The 22606-nt window shown below is 61.2% G+C and overlaps 1 protein-coding gene across 1 annotated transcript; it reads right to left on the reverse strand.

The window, feature by feature from the left end:
• Window positions 1-3507: 3507 nt before the first annotated feature.
• LOC122239342 (A disintegrin and metalloproteinase with thrombospondin motifs 7-like) lies at window positions 3508-20379 on the reverse strand. The gene is given in 9 exon segments (XM_042987856.1): window positions 3508-3686; window positions 3689-3729; window positions 4800-4949; window positions 5985-6109; window positions 6411-6494; window positions 10054-10250; window positions 11184-11349; window positions 12839-13194; window positions 20289-20379. Coding segments are annotated over 9 exon segments (1314 nt in total). The 3' UTR covers window positions 3508-3582.
• Between the last annotated feature and the right edge of the window lie 2227 nt (window positions 20380-22606).

The following is a 22606-nucleotide window of genomic DNA, read 5'->3' on the forward strand; positions in this document are numbered from 1 at the left end:
TGAACAAAATCAGAAATGAAAGGAGAAATACAGCAGACTCCAAAGTACAAAGGGTTATAATAACAAAAAACCAAATGCCACACATTGAACAACACAGAAAAAATGAATTCCTAGAAACATATAACCTCCCAAAAAGAAATCAGCAATAAATAGAAAACTTGACCAGACCAGACACTGGCAATGAAACTGAATCAGTCATCAAAAACTCCCAACATCTGGTCCAGGACCAGGTGGCTTCACAGGTGAATTCTACCAACATTTAAAGAGTTAACGTCTTTTCTTCTCAAATTGTTCCAAAAAAATTAAAAAGGAAGGAAAACTTCCAAACTCATTCTACGAAGCGAGCATTACCTCGATACCAAAACCAAAGACACCACAAGAAAACAGAACTACAGGCCAGTATCTCTGACGAGCACGGGCGCAGGAATTCTCAGTAAAATACTTGCAAACGGAATCCAGCAATACGTTTATAACATCATTCGCTACAATCAAGTGGGATTTATTTCTGGGTTTGCACGATTCACAAATCAATCAACATGATACATCACATGAATACAAGAAAGGATAAAAACCCCACGAACCTTCCAACAGGCGTAGAAAAAGCATTGGACAAAGTACAACATCCATTCATAAGAACTCTCAACAAAGTAGGTGTAGAGGGAACGTTCCTTAGCTTAATAAAGGCCGTATATGAAAAATCCACAGCTAGCATCATCCTCAATGATTAAAGCGCCAAGAGCTTTTCCTCTCAGATCAGGAACGAGACAAGGATGTCCACCTGTCACCAGTTTCATCCAACACAGTACACAGTACTGGAAGTCCTAGCCATAGCAATCAGATAAGAAAAAGAAATGGAAAGAATCCAGGTTGGCCAGGAAGATGTAAAACTTTCCGTATCTGCAGATGACATAATACTGTACGTAGAGGACCCGAAAGAGTCCACCAAAAATCTACTGGAAATGTATGTGAATTCAGTAAATCTCAGGGCACAAAATCAATATACAGAAATCTGTTGCATTTCTGTGTACTAATAATGAAGTAGAAAAAGAGAAATTAAGAAAACAACCCCATTTACAATTGCACCAAAAACAAAGTACCGAGGAATCAACTTCATCGAGGTAACGACCTGCACTCTGGAAACTATAAAAACACGGATGAAGAAAACTGAAGAGAACGCACAGAAATGGAAAGATTTCCATGCCCATGAATTAGAAGAACACATATTGTTAAAATGTCTCTACTCCTCAAAGCAGTCTACACATTTAATGCAATCCTTGTCAATACACACCAGCAGTTCTCACAGAGCAAAAACAAACCATCCTAAAACGTGGACGGAACACAAAAGACCCCAAATAGCCACCAAACAAACTCGAAAAACAAAGAACAAAAACTGGACGCATCACAATGTCAGACTTCAAGATACGTTACAAAGCTGTAATGATCAAAACATTGTGGTACTGGCACAAAAAACAGATCAACGAAGCAGGGCAGAAAGCCCAGGAACAAACCCACGGTCATATGGACAACTCACCTTGGACAAAGGAGGCAAGAATACACAATATGAAAAAGACAGTCTCTTCAACAAACAGTGTTGGGAAAACTGGACAGCACCATGCAGAACGACGAACGTGGACCACTTTCAGGGCACCTGGGTGGCTCCGTCGGTTAAGCGACCAACTCTCGGCTCAGGTCATGATCTCACGGTTTGTGAGTTCGAGCCCCGAGTTGGGCTCTATCTATACTGACAGTACAGAGCCTCCTTGGGATTCTGTCTCCCTCTCTCTTTGCCCCTCCCCGCCTGCTCTCTCTCTGAACAATAAACTTAAAAAAATTTCTTAAATTAAAAAAAAAAATTGGGCCACTTTCTTAACACCATACACAAAAATAAGTTTAAAATGGATTAAAGACCCATACACGAGACCTGAAACCATAAAAATCCCAGAGAAGAAAGAACACGGGTAGTGATCTGACATCAGCCGTGGCAACTCTTTTCTAGGTATGTCCTGAGGCAATGGAAACAAAAGCAAAAATAGAGAGAACTGGGACCTCGTCAAGGTAAAAAAACTTCTGCACAGCAGAACGATAAAACGCTGATGAAAAGAACTGGGGAGAACACACAGAAACGGAAAGACATCCCATGCTCATGGAAGAACAATAAAGGGAGGAACACGGAGAGGAGAAGAGAGGGAGAGAGGGAATCCCAAGCAGGCTCCCTGCTGTCAGCACAGAGCCCAAAGTGGGGCTCGAACTCACAAACCATGAGATCACAAGCTGAGCTGAAATCAAGAGTCGGAGGCTCAACCCACTGAGCTGTGCAGGAGCCCGGGAACAAAGCCTCTCAACACTGACGGAGAGCGACACAGCCCAAAGCTGATACCAAATCAAATGATCGATCAGGTTGTGAGGGTAGAATAAAGACACTTCAAACCCCTTACCTCCACGCAACTTTTCTCAGAACCTACTCCGCCAGAACAAAGAAGCACCCCTCTAAAGTCAGCGACAGGAGGACCCTGTGGGACAATTTTAGGGCAGGCCCAGAAGGCACCCGGTCTAGATAGGAACGGGAACAGAGGCCACACTGCCTGCTGGAATCAGCACGTGCTTCAAATGTGGACAGAAGGCAGTGATGTGTTAAGAACCGCGAACGACCCAGAAACCCTGTCGTCCCGTGTTATCGGCGTTACCTCCCTGTCCCGGCCACCCACACGCCAGGAGGGAGGATGCAGAGGGGGCCACGGGCCAACCCCCAGACCCTTTTCCCTTCAGACCCCGCTTACTGGCCAGCGTAAGCCGAGGGCGGGGAGTGGTGCCAGAGCACCCACATGTTAAGAAGTGGAATAAAAAAATGGGGCGCCCGGGGGGCTCGGTCGGTTGAGCGTCCGACTTCGGCTCAGGGCGTGATCTCGCGGTCCGTGGGTTCGAGCCCCGCGTCGGGCTCTGTGCTGATGGCTCGGAGGCTGGAGCCTGGAGCCTGCTTCAGATTCTGTGTCTCCCTCTCTCTCTGCCCCTCCCCTGTTCATGCTCTGTCTCTCTCTCTCTCAAAAATAAATAAAAACATTAAAAAAAAAAAAAAAAGGAAGTGGAATAAAACCCACCCAGTTCCTTTCGTACACTCTTCTGCTGTTCTGGTCAAGGGAGCTACAGGTATGGGCCGTGTCGTTTGGGGCCTTGCACCGAGGTCCGTTCTCCTACTTACACTTAAAACTGGCACCGTGAAAAATTCTGTGCTAATAACTTACATCTTTAAATTTTCCTTAGCCGAGAACAACGTTAAAGAGCAAATCAAAAACACGGTCACCACTTGAGAGGATCAGAAAGAGGGGACAGGCTTTAGCTTCGGTGCCTCTGGCGGCACTTTCCCCAGGACTCTGTGGCCAAGCGGCCGGGGCCGTGCCCCGTCGGGTCTCCGTCCCGTCCCAAACCCAGGGCTCGACCCCAGCCCCATCCCTAGGTCCCCACGACCCCTCTCCCTCCTGTGGGGTTGCAGGACACGGAGATGGCCTCGGGGACCTCTCGGTCCAGCCCGGGCGGACCGGCCCGTGCCTCTCTGACACCGGGCGGCCCCCCACGGGCCCGGCGGACTTACTCCAGGAACCTGGTGATGTACTCGCGGCTGCAGCGGGACCAGGTGAGGGGGGCGGTGTCGTACAGGAGCTGTGGAGACATGATGGAAGGCCGTTTCCCACGGGCTCGCAGTCATTGCCGCTTCCGTCGTGCTGAATCCCAAAACTGCGTGAGAGCACAGGCCCGGGGGCCGGTGAGCTGCGGGGCCGCCGGGCGGCTCTGCCTCCAGACCGCGTGGGGCCTCGGGAGGCCGACCCCTCTCGGAGCCTCAGCCTCCCCGGCCCAGAGCATGGACGGGCAGGGGCGGCGGCGGGGGGGCAGCCCACTGAGCCTGAGGGGCACCCACAGTGACGAGCCACGGCCCCCCGTGGGGATGTGGGGATGTCCCCACATCCACACTGGTCCCCAGCAGGGAATGACACGGGTCCCTCCGTGCCCTGGATTTAAGGGAGTTTGAGCTGCCCTGTCACAGAGAAACTCTCGAGACGCCATCCTGGGGAAGGAGACAAGAATGATTGTCTTTGCTCAGACTTACTACGTGCCAGGCGCCGTGCTAAGCGCTTTCAGAAACCCCACCTTGCTCAGTTCTCGGAACTGCCCAGAGAGGCCCAGGAACTAGCCAAGGTAACACAGCCAGGGAACAGCAGATTTGGGGCAGAGCGTTCTCGACCACCACGGGCGGCTTCGAGGCCCTGCACGCGTGGCTGTCACTCAAGGAACCCAGAGCAGGTGAATGATGACGCCGACATCTCTGACCACCAGGCCTCTCTGTGGCCCACACACCTCGCGCAGAGGGGCCGGCTGGAGGAGCCCGGAGCATCAGTGAGTCCAACCCCCTCGAGCAACAAGGGGCACACCAAGGTCCAGAGAGGGCAGGGCACTTGCCTGGGGTCACAGAGCAATCAGACATGCAGGTGTGGGGGGACCGAGAGTCAACACGCAAGCACTGAGCGCACCGCGGAGGGACAGCTAAAGACACTGGTGACTTTCCGGTCGTCTCAACCCCACACCGACCGGGACTCAGTCCGAGCCAGGCCCACAGGCACCCGCGTGGGCCTCCCCACATCTCACAGGGAAGCAGCCCGGTGTGGGTGGGGACATCGCAGGGACAACGTGCAGCCACGGCCAGGCCCGCTTCCCTGGGATCCTGTGGCCCGTGGGCCCAGCTGTCTGGTGCCCCCGGCATGGCAGGGGAAGCTGGGGCGTTAGTGCGGGAACGGGAGCAGGTGCGGTACCTGTGTCCGAGCTCGTGGGCCACCGTGAAGGCCAGCGGCAGGCCCGTGTCCTCGTTGATGTTGCAGCTGCGGTGCGGCTGGCACATGCCCGCCACGTGGGACAGGCCCAGGGTCTCACAGGGCCTGTTCATGGCTGCACACAGGTCCTTCCTGCGTTCAGAGAGAAAGGATCCTCAGGCTGACCTGACCAGGTGCCAGGTGCCAGGTGGAACTAAGCCCAGAAGGCCAGATGCTGGGCATGAGGGAGAGGGTAGGCGAGGAGGAGGTGGGAGGGAGTGGGTGAGGTGGTGATGGGTGGGGGTGGGGGTGGGGGTGGGGGTGGGGGTGGGGGTGGGGCGAGAGAAGGGGGAAGGGAAGAGGGGAGAAGTAGAGGGAGGGGGGCAGGGGGAGGGGGGAGGGGGGCAGGGGGAGGGGGGGCGGGGGAAGGAGGGAGGGGAGGGGGCGGGGGGCGGGGGAGGGGAGGGGGAGGGGGGAGGGGAAGTGAGGGGAGGGGGGGGGTGGGGGGCGAGGGGGGGTGAGGAGGTGCCCCCATCGTGCCGCAGCAGCATTCACAGGGGACACCTACTTGTGCCTGGGGAGCAGCCCCGTGCACAATTTTGGTTACTGTCCCCGTGAGGAGCGCAGGGACAGACCTGAACAGACCTGGACCCCAGTGGGGGAGGGGCCCCGGCTGTAAAACCAGGCCGAGAGCTCCTTCAAGGGACCACTTCTGTCTCCAGACTGTGGAGGTGGAGGCAGGATCGCACACGTGTGGCAGAAGCGTATAAGCTACACACGCACACTCGTGCACACTCAGGGGCAGGGACACCGGGTAAAACCTGAGCAAGTCTGTGGACTGCACGGGCGTCCACGTCCTGGTCGTGGTCTCCCGCTATATTATCTCGGATGCCGGCACCGGGGGCACCGGGGGCACCGGGGGCACCGGGGGCACCGGGGGCACGGGGCCTGCTTCGGATGGTTCTGGGAAAACCCACAAGAGCTCCCCAAGTGCTGATGGAACCCAGGGTCCAGCCAAAGGTGCGTGCGCTCCCCTAACACGGGCTCCGGGGGCAGGGCCGTGTCCGCACCCCGCCGGGGTCAGGCAGCACCGCCCTCCAGAGCAGGCCCCCGCTGGCCACGTTGCTCCCCCCCCACCAGCCGGCGGCCCCCCCTGGCCGTGTCGCGCCCCCCAACAGCTGGCGGCACCTGGTGAGCAGGATGGCGGTGTCGTGGTGCAGCGGGTGCGCGTCCCCCTTCATGTTGATGCTCTTTTGCCACTTGCAGAAGCTGCGAAGGGTGTTGTCCGCGTGGTGCGTGACCTTCAGGTCTTCCTGGGGGCAGAGAGGGCAGCGCGGGTCCCTCCCCTGAGCGCCGGAGGGCCAAGCCCCATTCTCCTCCAAAGGCAGGAGACAGAGGCCCGGTCCAGCCTCCAGGGACCACCCCTCCCCACAGGCCCATCCTGGGGGGCACCCGATGGAGGGCCGGCCGGGGACCCGGGGGCGACGGAGGACACCGCCCGGGCCACGGAGGCCCGCCGTGCCCTTCCACACGGGGCCCCTCGGGTGACGGACCAGGAGGGCTCTGGCGGCCGACGCCCATCGCTGGGCAGCCCGCGGCCACGTGACCTCTCACCTCCTCATCCTCCAGCAGGATGAGGCGCACGATGGTAATGTGGATGGGGTTCCCGATGCTGGGGTCGTGAAACAGGCCGGCCACCTGCCCGAGAAAAGGGGGGGGTCAGCCCGCCAGCCTGCAGAGAGGTACCAGACAGCCACTGCCTACCTCCGACCACCCATGTCCTCACACGGGGGAGCGCACGCAGCGCACCCACACGGGAACGTGCCCGCACCTGCACACACACCGCAGAGTCTGGACAAAAGGCCGGCCCAGACCCAGGCCCGTTCTGGGCACCAGTGTGGGATCTGCTCACCCAGCTCACCCACCCCAGGGCCCTAGTTTGCCTCCTCTGTCTTGGGCTGGGAGGCCCCGCAGCCTCTTCCTGCCCTGGCTTCACCAGGACCAGCATCCCAGGACTGAGTCCCCCCACGAGGCAGGAGACGCGGGCCGGGACTAGAGAGGGGGCTCGGGCAGGCACAGGCCCCCAGAGTCTCCCCACTGCCCCACACTCAAGTTCTCCCTGGGGCACAGCCGTGGGGCCAAGACGGCAGGCGCAAGCTCTCGGAGGCCCCACGGCTGCACGGGGGCTCCCCACCCAGTCCCAGGAAAGGCCGCCCCCAAAGACGGAAGGTACGCGAAGGTGCAGGGAGATGGGTGGGGGAAGCTTCCTCAGAACAAGAAAGAGGTCAGCCTGCGACAGGCGTCAGGTTCCCAGCTGGCAGAGACGGCGGGACAGGCCAGTCATGAGTTGGCTTCCAGCAGCTTCGTCAAGAAAAAAGATATTTTGATAGAAACGGACAAAACACACACTATCAAGAGGACACAAAAGCCCATTAACAGGATACATTGTTTTTTGAGAACCCAAGGTGCCTCTGTCCACCTCCGTGCACCGTCCCCTCCCCAGCATCATCCGTGCACCGCCCCCTCCCCAGCATCATCCGTGCACCGCCCCCTCCCCAGCATCATCCGTGCACTGCGCCTGTCCCCAGCATCAACCAATTCCACCTCCTGGATGCTCCCTACATCCACCTCCAAGGCCACCGCCCAGCCTGAGGCAACAGCCTCTCATCTGGCCAGCTGTAAAGGTCTCCTCCAGCCTCACAGTCACCTGCCACTGAAATGCAAACCCAGTAACCGTGCCCTTGCTTAAAGCAGCAAGTGGGTCTTCCTGTCCACAGGGTGAAGACAAAAGTCCCAGTCCCGCCCCACATGCTGACGGCCCCTCCGTCCTCACTCCCTGGTCCAACCACTCCGGCTCTTTCAGAAGCCCTTGATTCTCCATACCACAGGGCCTTTGCAGATGCTGTGCCCTCGGCCTGGAATGCTCTCCCTCTCGTCTTTCCCAAGTTCTGTCCTCCTGTCTCCAGCTCTCAACCCTCGAGCACATCTTCGGGGAGCCTTTCTTCTGCCAGACACTCCCAAAGCACGTGAATGTGTCCTTCCTAGCAGCCCCTCTGCTGGCCTTCAGATTCCTCAAGATGACGGTTTCGCTGACATGGGTCTCCTCGGCCCCGCGGGGTCCGTGTGGGCCCTCTTTCAGCCCAGTGACCCATCTAGCACCTGGCGTGACGGGCATTCAAGAGCTTTTTGAACAAAGGAATGAATCTTGGGCACCTGCTAAAAATTTCTCACGCCTTGTCTCATTCTAAAGAATTCGCAGAAGATGAGAAAAGCACTTTGAAGGAAGTCAGGAGTCTTCCCTAGACCACAGGCAGCAGGTCCCAGCAGAGGGGCCTGGAGGGCGAGAAGCCCCTAAGCTTCTGCCAAGACCGTCCCGACAGCTGGCCTCCCGTGTCCCGAGTCAGGGCTGCGGGCAGCTCCGGCCACCACCAGGTCCTTCCCTTGGCACGTATGACGCCTCTGCCCCCCAAGAGGTATAGACCCCAGATAGAGGCAGAGAAGTATAGACACAGAGCAACAACGGCAGGACCGGAGGGAGGCAGTTGTCACCGGCCGACCCACTCAGCCAGTGAGTGTCTGCGATGGCCTGAGGTCGGTACCGGTGTTTCAACCGGATAAACGATCCCCAGGAGGTCCAGCCCAGCTCTGCTGCGGGCTCGGAGAGCAAGCCTGGGTGGACTGTGGAAGATCTGGGGGTTACAGGTGACCACAAGCTTCCAGTGAGCTGACGGTATGACACAAGCCATTCAGAAAGGGGCAGGCGGGGAACTTGGCTTGCGATGCTTGGAGCAGACCCACCCGAGCTCCCACACACAGGTCTGGGTCTGGCACAGAGGGCACACTGACAAACTGGGGCCCGCAGGAGGCCTGAGTAAACAGTGCAGCTGCCCTGAAGGTGGTTGTGGGGCTGAAGGGCAGGTGCTACAGCAGCCACACCAGCAGCAGCGGACACGTGCCAAGCCCAACGTGTACAGTCCTTGTACTGAGAGCCTACCTGCAGTATATTGCTTAATCGTCTTACTTCTAAAGTAGGCATGACCGTCCCCATTTACAGGTAGAGCAACTGAGGCTCTAAGACAGGGTTCACCTGGGCTCAGAACCCAGGTTTGCCCCAAAGCCCCTGCTCTTAATTTCGGAAAATTCTCAACACATATTAGCTTTGAAGGCTTTGAGAAGTCCCACAGTAAACAGGTCTGTGTTCCTTTCTGTTAACCCTTCTTGCCAAACTTCTTCAACCGTGGCACCTTTTTTTCACAGAACACTTATCAGCATCTCAGAATAAGTCCTCCCTGGAATACGCTTTGCGACATGCTACAAAGAGGCAGAGTTTCCCGGAAGGGAACCTGTTCTTGTGCACCCGTCACTTTATCTGGGGTAGAGCTGGCACTCGGCACAGCAGCGCTAAATAAACAAACACCTGCTCCAGAGAGAAAAGGGAGGGAAGTTCTCCCCACCTCCGCCACGGCTACCCCATCCTTCTGGCAAGCTCTGGCCACCACAGCCATCTCTGGACCCAGAGGCACAGACCTGAGCCCCAGCCCCATCCGTGTGACTGTGAACATGTCCCTTGGCCTCTCTGAGCCTTTCTTCCCTCACCTATGAGATGGGGGTGAGGCTCAGACAGGGCAGTGACTACAGGAGACCGAACAGGCCGGTGTTCCCAAGGCTGCAGCCATCACCCACGGTTCAGCCCTTCTCAGAGGCTGCTGCATGCCCCCCGTGTCCCTGCCAGCCCCTGCAGCCTCCCCAGGTGACTGGCGCTAATGGACTCATAGGGGTCCCCTCTCTGTCCCGACCAGTGCTTGAGCTGATCAAAGGCCAGTGAGCGTGAGGGCCAGACCCCCCTCCAGGATGGGGCTCACACAGTGGATGCCTGTGTCCTGTGAGCCTGCACAGGGAGGCAGGAAGGAGCCAGGCCCTGGGCCAAATGGCAACCCTTCACCCAGGAGATGTCCACCAGCCACTAATGGACCCGACAGCCTGGGGTCCGCCCTCCCACTGCCTACAGCACCCCGACCGCCCCCCCCACCGCACCCCCAGCTGCCCGGCCCCCCCGACCGCACCCCCACCGCCCCCCAGCTGCCCAGCCCCCCCAACCGCACCCCCCGCCACCCCCCCCACCGCCCCCCAGCTGCCCGGCCCCCCCCGACCGCCCCCCCCACCGCACCCCCAGCTGCCCGGCCCCCCGACCGCCCCCCCCCCCCCGCCGCCCCCAGCTGCCCAGCCCCCACACGCCCGCCGCCCTCCGCAGCCTCACCATGTTCATGATGGTCAGCACGTAGCTCTCGACCTGCGGCTGCCCGTGGTACTCTACCATCTTGGTGTCCGCGACCACCAGGGTCTCCACCCACTTCTCCCTGCTGACCGAGCGCTGATGCAGACGCCTCGGGCGCTGCCGACGCCACTGCTGCCGCTGCTCCCAACGCTCTCGCCGGGCCTCCGGCTCCGTGGACGCTGTGGGCCCCAGGCCGGGTGGGGGTTAGCTGCCAGCAGCCTGGCCCAGGCCGTGCCTCTCCGGGGCCTCTCCTCAGCGCTGGGGTCACAGGCAGCAGCCTGGACTCCCCTCTGTGGCTCTGCCCGGGACCTGTGCCGTGTGACCCTGACCCGGTCACTTCCCCTCTCTGACCCTGAGCATCCCCGCCTACAAACAGGAATCAGCCAAACAGCCACAGAAGCTGACCTCGGAGCGGGGGGGGGGGGCAATGAAACGGGGGACAGGAACACACAGTGAGGCAGCTCCTGGGCCCCTAGCCCCAGGAGGCTGGTGCATCCCAGCACACGCGGTCCCCAGGGCCCAGCCCGCTGCCTGGGAGACCCACTGCACTGTCCCAGGCTGACCCGGATCAGAAGAGACAGCACATCTACGAAGCAGGAAAACCAAGGCCCAGAAGCATGGCCGGGTATCTGTTCCAACCAGTGGAGTCCCTGAGCGGCGGCACCTTCCGAGGCTGGCGTGGCGGCCAAGCAGTCCCCCAACCCGGCAGCCCACGGCAGGCGGCTCCCTACCTGGACTGGCCAGCACCGTGGCCGCTCTGAAGAAGAAGGGCTGGAGCTAGGTCCCCAGGGACAGAGAGGAGTTATTCTGGGCGGGGACCAGTGTGGGGAAGGGCGGGAGGTTCCTGGCTAGCTGCCCTGGTGGGCCTGGCCAGGCAGCGGGTGAGGAGGTGGTGAGAGGGGTCAGCCCAGGGCATCAGCTGGGGCAGGCCTGGCAGGCAGAGGCCTCAGGCCGGAGGCACATTTGGAAGGCACGGGCTGTGGTGATGTGTCTGTCTGTCTGCGTCCCTTTGGTCCGAGGGGAGGTGTGCATGGAGAGGTCGAGAGAGGCTTCTGGAAAGAAGCTCGGTGCTTCCAGGCCCATCCCCTTCCCCGGGCAGGAGAGGACCATACCTGCTACCCCGCAGGTGCCGGGAGCTCTGGAGCCCCCCAGCTCCGCCCCCTTCTCTGGGGCTTGGCGCTTATAGACCACGTGGGGCTGGGCGTGGCCAGGACGAGCGGGCACACCCTCCAGGGGCTCGATGAAGTAGTCCTCGTTGGAGAGCCGAAACACACCTGTCTGGGAAGAGGTGCAGCCTCACACGGAGCGGATGAGCACTCCCGTCCCCACCGGTCCCGGAGGCCGTGCTGCCCGCCGAGCCCACGCTGCTCCCAGCACCCGGCTGACCCCGAGCGCGCGTGCCTCTCCCGCTCTGGGCCTTTGTTCACTCCGGACCCTCCCACGTCCTTCCCGGCCGTTTCACACCAAGGGCCTGGGGGCTGAGCCCCGGAGCCACCAGCCTCCGAAGATGCCACACACGCCCACCTCGCCCCCCCCCCCCCCCCCCCCCCGCCCTGTTGGGAGGAGACGGGAGCACCCTAGATCTGAGATGGCATCTTCCGCGCGGTCCCAGACGGCCGTCTTGAGTCGGGCGGCCCCGGGGCCAGCACCCAGACCATTTCCCAAACGGCCGTCTTGAGTCGGGCGCCCGGTACACCCAGGCCACTATCCATCTCCCCTGCGTGCCAGCCATTGTGTCGTCTCAAAGCTGGCCTGCAGCCCACTCTCCCGGAGGTGATGAATCACTCCAAGTGCAGCTCTCCCCACACCCCAGCCACGGAGATGCTCAGTCACCAGGACATCCCACTCCCTGGCCCCAAGGCCTTCGGAGAAGGGAAGCCCGGCAGGCGTGTCTTGGGCACATCCGCCGCATTCAGAGAGGCCCTAAGAGGGAGGGATTTGGGGAAGTGTCTTTGGGCAGCCGGCCACCTCCTGAGGAAGCTCAGGGCTCCGGCAGGGAAGAGGGTTTCACCCCCCCACTGCCCCACCCCGCAGCTCCCTCCACGGCACCAAGTGTGCCCCTGGGGCTGTGCAGGGTCGAGGTGAGCCCCGCGTGCCAGAGAGTGCCCCCCCCCCCCCAGAGGGGCTGCAGACCCGGGTGTGAATGCGGACTGCAGCACCGGCTAACTGGGTGGCCCTGGGCCAGTCCGTCTCCCCGCCTGCTTCCTCATCTGTTAATGGGAATGACACCCGTATGAACAGCTGCTGCGGATCCAAGGAGATTAGCGAGAAAGGGCAGGAGCCTAGGGCCTGATGTGTGGCAGCTGTAGCGTGGGCTCTCATTAGGCGGGTCCTGCTACTGCCCGTGGCTCCTCCTGAGCGACCTCAGCTGAGGACCGGGGGGAGGGCAGAGCCGGTCACCTAGCCCAGAGCACTGGGGGTCCCCGCGCACCCCAGCAGAGGGAGGCGACCACGTCCACCCAAAGGCCTGCTCCCCCGGGGGGTGAAGGTGAGGCTGCCTGTCCAGGAGGAGCACAGCCCAAGCGGCTGTGGGGGAGCAGTCCTAACCGAGGCCGCCAAGGAGCAAGGACTGCGCGGTTCGAGGAGCTACCTGGCCTGCACAGGGATTCTCCAAGTCCGCTCTCTGCACCGGCAGAAACGGAGGCTTCGGACACTCACCCCCACCCTCCGAGGCTCTGTCCTAACAAGGCCTGCGGGCGCTCTGGCTCCGTTCAGGATTGAGCCCCGCCATCCCGGAGGACCGGCCGGGACTCCCGCGCTCACTCACCAGCCCGTCGCAGGCGCTGATGGCCGCCAGGCCGCCCTCCAGCTCGGGGTCCTGCACCTCGCCGAGCAGGTGGCAGGCGGGCGCGCGGGCGCGGATGTGCGCGCGCCCCAGGCCGCCGCGCCGCCGCGTCTCGCTCACGAAGCCGGGCGCCAGCAGGTGCGCGTTGGCGGTCAGGTTGAAGCGCAGCTCGCGCCCGCGGTACTGCAGCTCGTAGAAGGCGGGCGCGGCGCGGCGCGCGGACACGTCCCGCTTGCGCAGCGCGCGCGGCCACAGCTCGTACGACAGGAAGGCGCCGCCTGCGTCCACGCGCACCGGGTGCACCACGTCCAGCGCCGCGCGGCCGTCGGCGCCGCTCCCTGCGGGGAGAAAACCGGCTGCGGTCGGGGCTGCGGGGCACCTGCCCGGCCCGCTCCTCCACCCGGGTCACCGCGACGACCTCCGGCGGGCCCCCTCCCCTCGTCTGCGTGCGGCGCGGCGGCCAGAGGAGGCCCGCCTCCGCCCCAAACCCTGCAGTGGCCGCCTCCGAAAAAGGCAGAGCTCTGGCCAGTGTGGCCCCGGGCAAGGTTATTCCTCAGTCTCACCTTGGCTACACCTGCCTCCCTGCGGTTCCCGCCCCACCCCCGCCCCCATGCCGCACTGCCGCCCCCTCCGGGTGGAACACGCTGCCCTGCCCGCTGCCTGTTGTGCAGGTTGTGCAGCAAGACCGAGCCTCGCCTCGAAGCCGCGCCTTCGAGCCCCCGCTCAAAGGTCTCACTGCCGCCTCCCCTGACCACTTTGTTTTAAAAAGGCAACTCCCTGCCCCCCTCTGTCCCTGCTTCCCCCCCCCCCCGCCTTTTTCCCCACAGCACGCAGGGAATACCATATGCCTTGTTTCAATTTTTTTTTCTATTTTCTCCCAGTGCAAACTCCAGGAGGGCAAGAAGCTCTCCAGTCTTTGTTGAAGACTTCACGGGCCCAGAGTGTCCTAGGACTCTGAGCAGTTAAGACTTAGTTTCTCAGTGAGTGAGTGAATCTGTAGATGGGAGTAATAACCATTTGCACCCTTAGGGCTGTTGGGAGGGTTAGTGATCTGAACCACTTGAGCCACTCCACACAGCAGTGCCTGGCCCGATGACCACGCCTGCCAGCAATTACGATTAGGGGGGATCGTACAGCCTGGTGGACTTTAACATGCGCCCTCAGGTGCCGGAGGGTTCTGCACGTCCCTCCAGGCCTCCTGCGAAGGAGAGATGGAGGAAGACCACGCAGATGGGTGGCCCCCATTTGAGCAGAGCAGCTCTGGTTCATTTGAAGAGAAGGTTCCAGACCTGGAAGACATCTGTCCTCTCCGATTTCCCGCTAACACCAGATTCCTAGCCTTTTTTGCCACACACCCCTTCTCAGAATGTTTTCAAATGCATAAGGTGCAGATGAGTGCCAAGGAAACTGATCATATTGAAACACAGTTATCAGAATAATTTTAGAAGTGGGATATAGAATTACGTGCTCCTTTGTGAACGCATCAAACAAGATCTACGGGCAACTTTTATGGTGATTTTGAAGTGACAACCTTATCTCAAGATACCTGCAACTGTAATGAGACAGAAAAGTGTTTTGGTTGTTTGCCTCGGTAACAAAGGCACAGGTGCTGCTAATGCCACTGTACTTTGGTGCTAATATGCATAATTGAAGGAAATGCAAACGGAGGTAAAAAGCTTGAAGATATAGTATCTTCCCATCCAAGTTCATGGATCCTTTCCATTTTGCCCATGTCCCTGGGGCCGCAGATTCCAGGAGGGCACCTGCAGTAAAGTCTCCAGGCTGCTTCTGAAGAAAGCAAAGGGAGGTTCAGAGAAGCGCACAACCGGCCTGAAGCCACACAGCCAGAGTCATCGAGCCGGGACTGGGCTCCAGGTCTCCCAGATGGCTTGTCTCTTCAGGAACACTGTTCTACCTTCTCAGCGGTCTGTCCCCTCCTGGGCCTCTTTCCTCATCACTAACATGAAGGAGTTGTGCTACATCAAGTTGTTCAAACTTCTTTAGCTACCAGACCTAATCTGCAAGAGAAATCTCGTGTGGACACATGGACACAGCAGAGTGGCGCCATGGCAGGTGGGGGGCAGGGACCCTGGGGCTGAGGCTCTTGTCCTCTTTTGGCTCTCTGCAGTTTCCAGGCTCGGAGGAACAGTCAGGAAAGTGGCCCACCGGAGTGTGTCTCAGGCCTACGTCTTGCTCTGACCAACCGGGCGTATGCCCAGCTCCCCAGAATCCCAGCTGCTCAGGACAATGACCCCTAGGGCCACAGGCATGCCCGGACACCCTGCAGATGTCCCACCAAGGCTCCCTCTGTGGCTGCCGGGGAACCCAGCCCAGAGCCGCATCCCGGCCAGGCTGCAGAAACCCTCTCGCCCGGGTCCTGCCAGACCACGTGCAGAGTGCCCCGCACACACACCGGCAGTGTGCCCCTGCAGAGGACATGCCCCACTGCCCACAACCGCCAGGCGGCCGGCCCTCAGGGTGCAGCCCAAGAGCACATGCTCAGGCGAGAGGCGGACGCGCCAGGTGACCCTGTGTGGTTTCCGGGCAAATCTTCCCTCCCCGATTCCCTGGAGGACACTCGTGCGAGGATTTTCCGGACTTCTCGGGTAAGAATTTGTTAGACACGAATTCCCAGGCCCCGTCCCAGACCCACTGAATCAGCATCTCCAGGAAATGCGACTAGGAAGCTGGGTTTTCCCCCAGAGCCTCGGGGGACTGCCATCGTCAGGGAAGTTGGACGACCCTGCACCGGGAGTGCACTTGGTCTAACAGCGGCCACACCTGGAGAGCTTGGAAAGACTGAAGAGTGCAGAGGCTGGGACAGCCCAGAGACCGATTCCATAGCCCCAGAGCTCTGGACCCCTCACTCTGCGTTTTCCTCATTTTCCCGGGCCTTCCAGGGACTCTGACGTACTCATCTCGGAGGCTGACCTTCGGAAGCCCGGGGTCGGCACTTTGAGGAGGGAGACTCCTTCTCTGACGTCCAACGAGGGCCTTGGGGACTAGAGCTTCCCAACCACCGCCTGCAGACTTGTTTTCTGTCGGTTTATTGATCTTGGTCGTTCATTTTGGCTTCCACAAATATTGGAAATATTTAATCAGTTTCCTATGTTTAAAAGTTACGCGATACTGCACAAAGTCTCAGTTTTCAGCTTTCCTGGAAAAGCCTGGCCATCTATCCCCATCAGGCCTAAATCCCCACGTGGCAGAAGCGGCTGGAGTCGAGCAGGGAGCCCCCCTGGGAGAGGGCCCGTACCCCCTCCAGTGGCCTGCCCCATGGCCCCCTGCTGTGTCCCCAACTGTAAAGGTAGGGTCCTCTGGCCTCACGGTTATGTGCCTCTCAATGACCAAAGAACTGAATTTCTAACAACAACGGGAAAACAAGAGAGAGCCCGCCCACCGTGTTTGCTCACTTGCCCTAGTGCGTGGCATTTGGGGTGGCGCCATTGACTGCTCATTGCGAGGGAGCGGCGGGTGCTCCAAAGTCCAGGAAAATGCAGAGGACACCGTCCTCCCCCTCAAAACAGAGACCCGGCAGAGGGCACTCGTCCTCACCCCTGGCCCCGTGCTGAGATGGGCCCCAGGCAGGGGAGGGGACGCCTCATGGGCGGACGGAGGAGGAAAAGTCTCATTGGAGAGGGCAACATATGAGGTGGACCCACGGAGGGTCGTGGTAGTGGGCGCCGTGTGACGGACCCCGAGAGTACAAGGTGCCACGGGTGTGGGCAACACAAGACGGGAAGCTCGGCCACGCACGCGTTTTGTACAATGGGACGATGGAGTGAAAAAATCGTGCACGGCCAAGAACGCGGCTTGGAGCACAGAAAGGTTCAGGCCGCCAGCCGGCCGCTTGGCGGCCGTGTGACCGGGGCAGTCGCCATCGTGCTGAGGCTGGCCTGGCCCTGCTCACCGGCGCGGAGAACCCAGGTCGGGAACGGAGGGAGGGGCGCGGGACAAAGGTGGGCAACGAGACAACTACATGCCAAGGTCTGAAGCGGCTCCCGGGCTCGGGCAGTCACGGCCGAGGCCACGAACGACCGGCTGGAGGTGCAGGTGCGCGGTGCCGGCCTGACGCGCTCACTGCCCCACGGAACCGCAGCCGCACTGCACACCCGCAGACGTCCGGAGCTCGCATGTGATGGGGGAGTCTGAAGCGGTGCGGAGAAATGGCCCCAAGGACTCCAAACAAGTGCCCCTGGGGAGGGAGGATCCGTGTGTCCTGGGATGGGCGGTCCCGTTAAGAATCCCTGCTCTAGACCGTGGGCAAACACCGCAGGACAGAAATTCAAGGCGAGTTATACAGAAGCAGTCTGTTAAGTTCGAAACTGCGACGGGGACCAAGCAGAGAGGCACGCAGGTAACCGGCTCGAGGGTCAGCGTGTGCCAGACCCAGACGCCACCCGCGGCTGTCAGCCCACGGGGGAGACACTCCAGCATCAGGTCTGTTTCTCCATCTGCGAAATGGGTATGATCATCGTCACACCTGCTCTCTCTGCCTGTGGGAGAGTCCCCTGGGCTCACACGCAGGTGCTGAGAACGGGACGTGGCACACACAGAAAACAGAGCTAAGTTGTAACTGAAAATTAGCAAGAGACGCTCTGAAGCATACTCCGCAGAGAGAGAGGGAGACACAGAATCGGAAGCAGGCTCCAGGCTCCCAGCTGTCAGCACAGAGCCCGACGCGGGGCTGGAACTCACCGACCGTGAGATCATGACCTGAGCTGAAGTCGGATGCTCAACCGACTGGGCCACCCAGGCGCCCCAAGAAAATACTTTTTAATCAAAAAAGAAAAATAGGGGCTCCTGGGTGGCTCAGTGGATTGAGCATCGGACTCTTGGTTTCAGCTCAGATCATGATCTCGTGGTTCTTGAGTTCGAGCACCATGTTCTCGGCACCAGTAGTGTGGTCACTGCTCGGGAGTCTCTCCCTCTCTGCCCCTCCCCTGCTCACGCTCAAGCTCGCGCTCTCGCTCTCTCTCTCTCTCTCAAAATAAACTTTAAAAAAAAAAAAGCAAAAAGAAAAATATTTCTAGGAAGCTATCACTTTGGCATAATTTTTATCTTCTTCTTTTGTTCTGCATAATTATTTTTGTAATTAACTTTATTGTTTTGCCATTAAAATATGTCATAAAGGGGGCAAAGTGTGTTATAAAACAAATAACTCTTTCACAGTCTCCTAAAGCCGACCCCTGGCAGAGACCTGGTGGCTGAAGCGAGCAGCACCCAGTGCCGGCAAGGGGAAATTGCGGGGTCCAGTCTTAGAAGGCATGCGGGTGCACGGGCACTGCGCAAGGGGATGGGTGTGGGCACTGTGCAGGAAGACGGACGGCCACTGGTTCACGGCCAAGTCCCTCCTGCCAGGTCAGGAGCTCTGTTCAGGGTGTTACATACTTTGAATACCATCCCTAGGTGACAGAACTGTCACTTTGCAGCTTCTACCAGAGAAATGCCAACGCGGTGTTTGCCGTCACCTCTCTCTCAGGAACCAGAGTGACGGTCCAGCCCTTCAAACGACCTGACCCGAAGCTCATGCCAAAGATAACAAATAACCAAGGTGTGTGGTGTGCGTGTGGATGTGGGGGAGACAGATGCCGTCCTCCTCAGGTCGGCCTGCGTGTGCCCGGCACACACGCACGTACACGCACACACAGCCCACGTGTGCAATTCAGCATGCTGGTGGGGACATTACCAGGCCCCAGTCCCACCAACCCCAACAAATCCCTTGATTTGTCACAGGAGAAATAATCAGGGTACAGCTTCCTAGAAGTGTGTCCAGGATATGCCCTCTGGTCTCAAAGAAGGTCGTGTGCCGCCGGGAGAGTCTAGGACCTCTGGACAGCTCCAACGACAGTGAGACGGCTCAGCTCGGCAGCCCAGGGCTCAGGCACCCCGAGTGGGGGCAGAACGGGGAGGACCCCTGTCATGTACCCGCGGGGACACCAGAATAGACATTCCACCCAGGGGTGGGGGGCACATTGGGTGGGAGAAGCTACCTGCCCTGCGTCCACTGCCAAATGGCAGGTCCAAAGCACAGGACCCACCAAGGTCTCCCCGGTCTTCCTGGGTCTCTGTGACATTAGCGAAAATGGCCACCACACGGTAGTCAGTCACTCTGCCCTGTGCTAAGCAACTGACATTCAGCATCTCAGTCCTGCCAAGAACCGGGGGAGGCAGACACCACTGTCCCCACTTAACTACAGCCCGGGAGGAGCAGGAGGCTGGCCAAGTTCATCCATGGGTCTGGCTTCCAGTGCAAGTGGAGAACGTTCCGACTCCCCACTCCTCTCACAGCTGCCAGGGTCCTGGACCCAAGTTCCCTGGGCCAAGGGGGTCCGTGTTGCCTCATCCCCATCATCTGGTCAGTTCCCATGGGTCCCCGCTCTGAGCAGGGGGGTAAAGGACTCACGCAGTAGCTAAAGGGCCAGACTGGCAGGCCACCCTCCTCTCTGAGCCTGTCCCGCATTGTCACCTGCCTTGCAACACTCTTGCAGGACTGATGAGAATTAAGAACCTCATTAAATATTTGCTCCCTCTACACTCCACACGCGCTGCTAGAGGGAACCTCCCTGAAACCCTGCTTTCATGAGCTACTCAACGGCTCCCCAAAACTTCTAAGATCTGATTGAAATGCCTCCTCCTGCACTCCCGCCCCGGACGCTTTTCCAAGGCTGCGGCATCCCCAGCACGCAGGCCCCATGCAGCCCACGCCCCGCCGCGGGGACGCCCCCCCCCCCCCCCACGACCCGAAGTTCATCCATCCCCAGTCCCTCCGGGCTCTGGCCTCTCCTCCCCTACAAAGCTCTTCCGACCGCTTGGCCCGCATGGCTCTCTCCCGGCTATCCGACCGGCCCCCATCAGCGCTCCCTGGGCACACGGCCAGGGGTCCCCTAGACCCTCGGCTCCGAAACTTCCAGGCCGGCTGCCTCGGACGCCTGGAGCTCCGCGGCCGAGCAAGGACCTGGACTCTGGCCAGAGGCTCGTCGGAGGCAAGCCGGGCGGGGCAGGGAGAGCCGAGCCCAGGGCCGGGAGAGAAGCTCCCCTCCGCTCCCCTCCGCTGCGCCCGGGCGCCTGCACTCGGGGGAGGGGAGGCAGGAAGTGCTGGGGGCGCGCGAGCTGGGACCCCGCGCCACCGACCCCGCGCCCCGGCCCGCTGCGTGTCGGCGGGGTGCTCCGCGCACCAGGCGCCGACGAGGCTCCACGCCGGGCCCTCCGCAAGCGGACCAGACGGGGGTGGGGGGGCCCGCGCCGTGCGCCCGAGGGCAGAGGGGCTTCCTCCGGGCACGGGCGGGGGGTCGCCGGCTGCGCGGCCGTAGAGGGCGACCAGCGGCGCGGCTTGGCCCCCCGACCTCCCCCCCCCCCCCCGGTGCCGAACACCCGGGCCGCGAGAAGAGGGGGGCGCGGGGCCGGCCGGCGGGGAGGGGCGGCCACCCACCTGGTGCGGGTCCGGGGTCGCCGGGCGCCACGGCGCAGAGCAGCAGGAGCAGGGGGCGCAGCCGCGGCGCGGGGCTGGGGCGGCCGGGCATGGCCGGGGCGGGCGGCGCCAAGGGGGGGCCCCGCGCGCGCGCTCTCGTCCGTCCCGTCCGCTCGCTGCCCGGTCCCGGTCCGGCTCAGGACATGCCGGGCCCGCGCGCCGCTCCCGCGTCGGGACCCGGCCTGCGGCAACAAAGGCTGCAGGGCCCGCCCCCTCGGCGGCGCAGGAGGCTCCAGGGACCCAGAGCCCGACGGCTAGAAGGAAAGAAAGAAAGAAAGAAAGAAAGAGCGGAGCGGAGCGAGGGAGGGAGGGCGGGAGGGGGCCGCGCGGCCGGCCGCCCCGCCCCGCCCTCGGCCCCGCCCCTCCCGGCCAGGCCCCGCCCCCGCCGCCCCGCGGGCCCCGCAGGCGGCTGTTTGGGGGCGGGCCCGGGGCCGGACGCGCGCGGCGCCCCCCGACGGCCCCGACCGCCCCGCCGGGTCGCATGCGCCCTCTGGCGGCGGAGCTCAGCCGGGCCTCTTGGCCGCGACCCTCCAAGCCCCCCAGAAACTGGAATTTCCGGAATGTGTCTTCCCTGAACTGCGCTCCCTGCGCCCGGTAGGGCGGCCCCCTCTACGAAAAGGGGTACAGAGGCCTTCCGGGGACCCCAAGGTGGACGCTGCTCCAAAGCAGGCTCAGGAGAGAGGCCCGGCCAGAGAGCGGCAGCTCCCAGGCGGGGCTGGTCCCGCAGCCCTAGTCTCCAGGCTGTCTGCTGCACGTCCGTTAGGTTAGCGCGGGGCACAGCAGTGCCCCCACCCCGAGCCTGGAGGCCGGCCGGCCGCGGGCGAGGGCCCAGCCGTCTGCCCTCGGTGGCCGCGGCCCTTCCTCGTGTGCGGGCAGGAGCCCGCTCCCAGGAACACTCCTGCCTTCGCTAAACCTGGTCCTGCTCAGGGACCTCCTCCTGTTCCTGGGGACGACGGGTCGTGGTCAGCTGCCCTGCCCTGCCCAGCCCTGGCGAAGACCCCTCCCCTCCAAGGCCCACATGCCTCCTCACTGCCCATCTCCCGCGCTCCGTCCCTCATTCCTGGAAGCTCCCTCCTGACTGCTGCACCCTTAGCCCTGCTGTCCTCCAGGGGACCCCGGTAGCACATGGCCTTGACGTCCTCATTTCCATCGACGTTTCATTCCACCTGTGCCACCAGCTCCCAGGGCCACAACCTAGGCTGTCTCAGCCCCACCTGCCCCACCTCTGAAACCTGAGGATCAGATGCCTGACCTTCAGACGGGATCCTGCGACTTTCCCCACCCTCCCCAAACCCACATCACACTATGTGTTTTCTTCCTGTGGTCCCTTGTCACCTTCTTCCTCTCCCCACCTACCAGCCCCTCCGGACTTCACCTGCCTTCCTTCCTAGCCACATGCACTGTTTGACCCCTGCGCCCCCAACTACCTCCCATCCCCCCCCCCACTACCACACCCTGCCACACACCTCACCTGAGCACCAAGCACCTGCGAAGTCCCCTCCCTCTGCACAGTGGGACAGCATGAAGTCCCTGCCTTCTGCACACAATGGGGTGGCAGGAAGTCCCGGCACTCTGCGCACAGTGGGACGGCAGGTCACTCCAGCAGTGGGAGACAAATGCTTCTGCCATTTTTGTGCCCTCCCCTCCTGCTTCCCGAAGGACCTTGCTCTGGGTGCCCCCTCTTAGCTGGGTCCCTACAGCTGGTGACCCTCCATCTACAGCATTCTGCTCTCCCTCCTTGAAAGGCACTGACACTACTCCTCCACGGCCTGGGTGCCCCTCTGCTCCCCTTCCCCGTCCCACTTCTCCAGGGGCATCTAGACTTCTCCCCTGCTGGTGCCCCAGGCTCACCCCTCCTGCAGCCTCCATTCTGGCGCAAGGGCGGTCTTCCTCCCGCCCTGCCCTGAGCTTTCCAGAGGCGCCCCCACCCCACTGCCCCCTCCCCCCTCACCCGCCAGTCATGGCACCGACCACACGGAATGACCGCGGTGTGCTCCCGGGGTCCATCAACCCCGCCCCCTGCGAGCGGTCAAGTCCGGTCTTACTCGCCTTTGCGACCCGGCCCCCAGCACAGTAAACCTGAGAGACCAAGAGGATCTGGCGAGGGGACGCACAGCACCCCCTGGCGGGCACCACCGCCTGCCGTCCCTGCTCCTATGGCCAGCCACTGAGACCAAGACCGGTTAGAGGCCTCCCGAAAGGCAGCCCTGGCGCGTGCGTCTCGGAGCCTCGGGCGGACAGCAGTCCGCACCTGCTTCGGTTCCAGGCCACCGCCTGCC

Source organism: Panthera tigris, chromosome B3, assembly GCF_018350195.1.
Source record: "Panthera tigris isolate Pti1 chromosome B3, P.tigris_Pti1_mat1.1, whole genome shotgun sequence".
Taxonomy (NCBI): domain Eukaryota; kingdom Metazoa; phylum Chordata; class Mammalia; order Carnivora; family Felidae; genus Panthera; species Panthera tigris.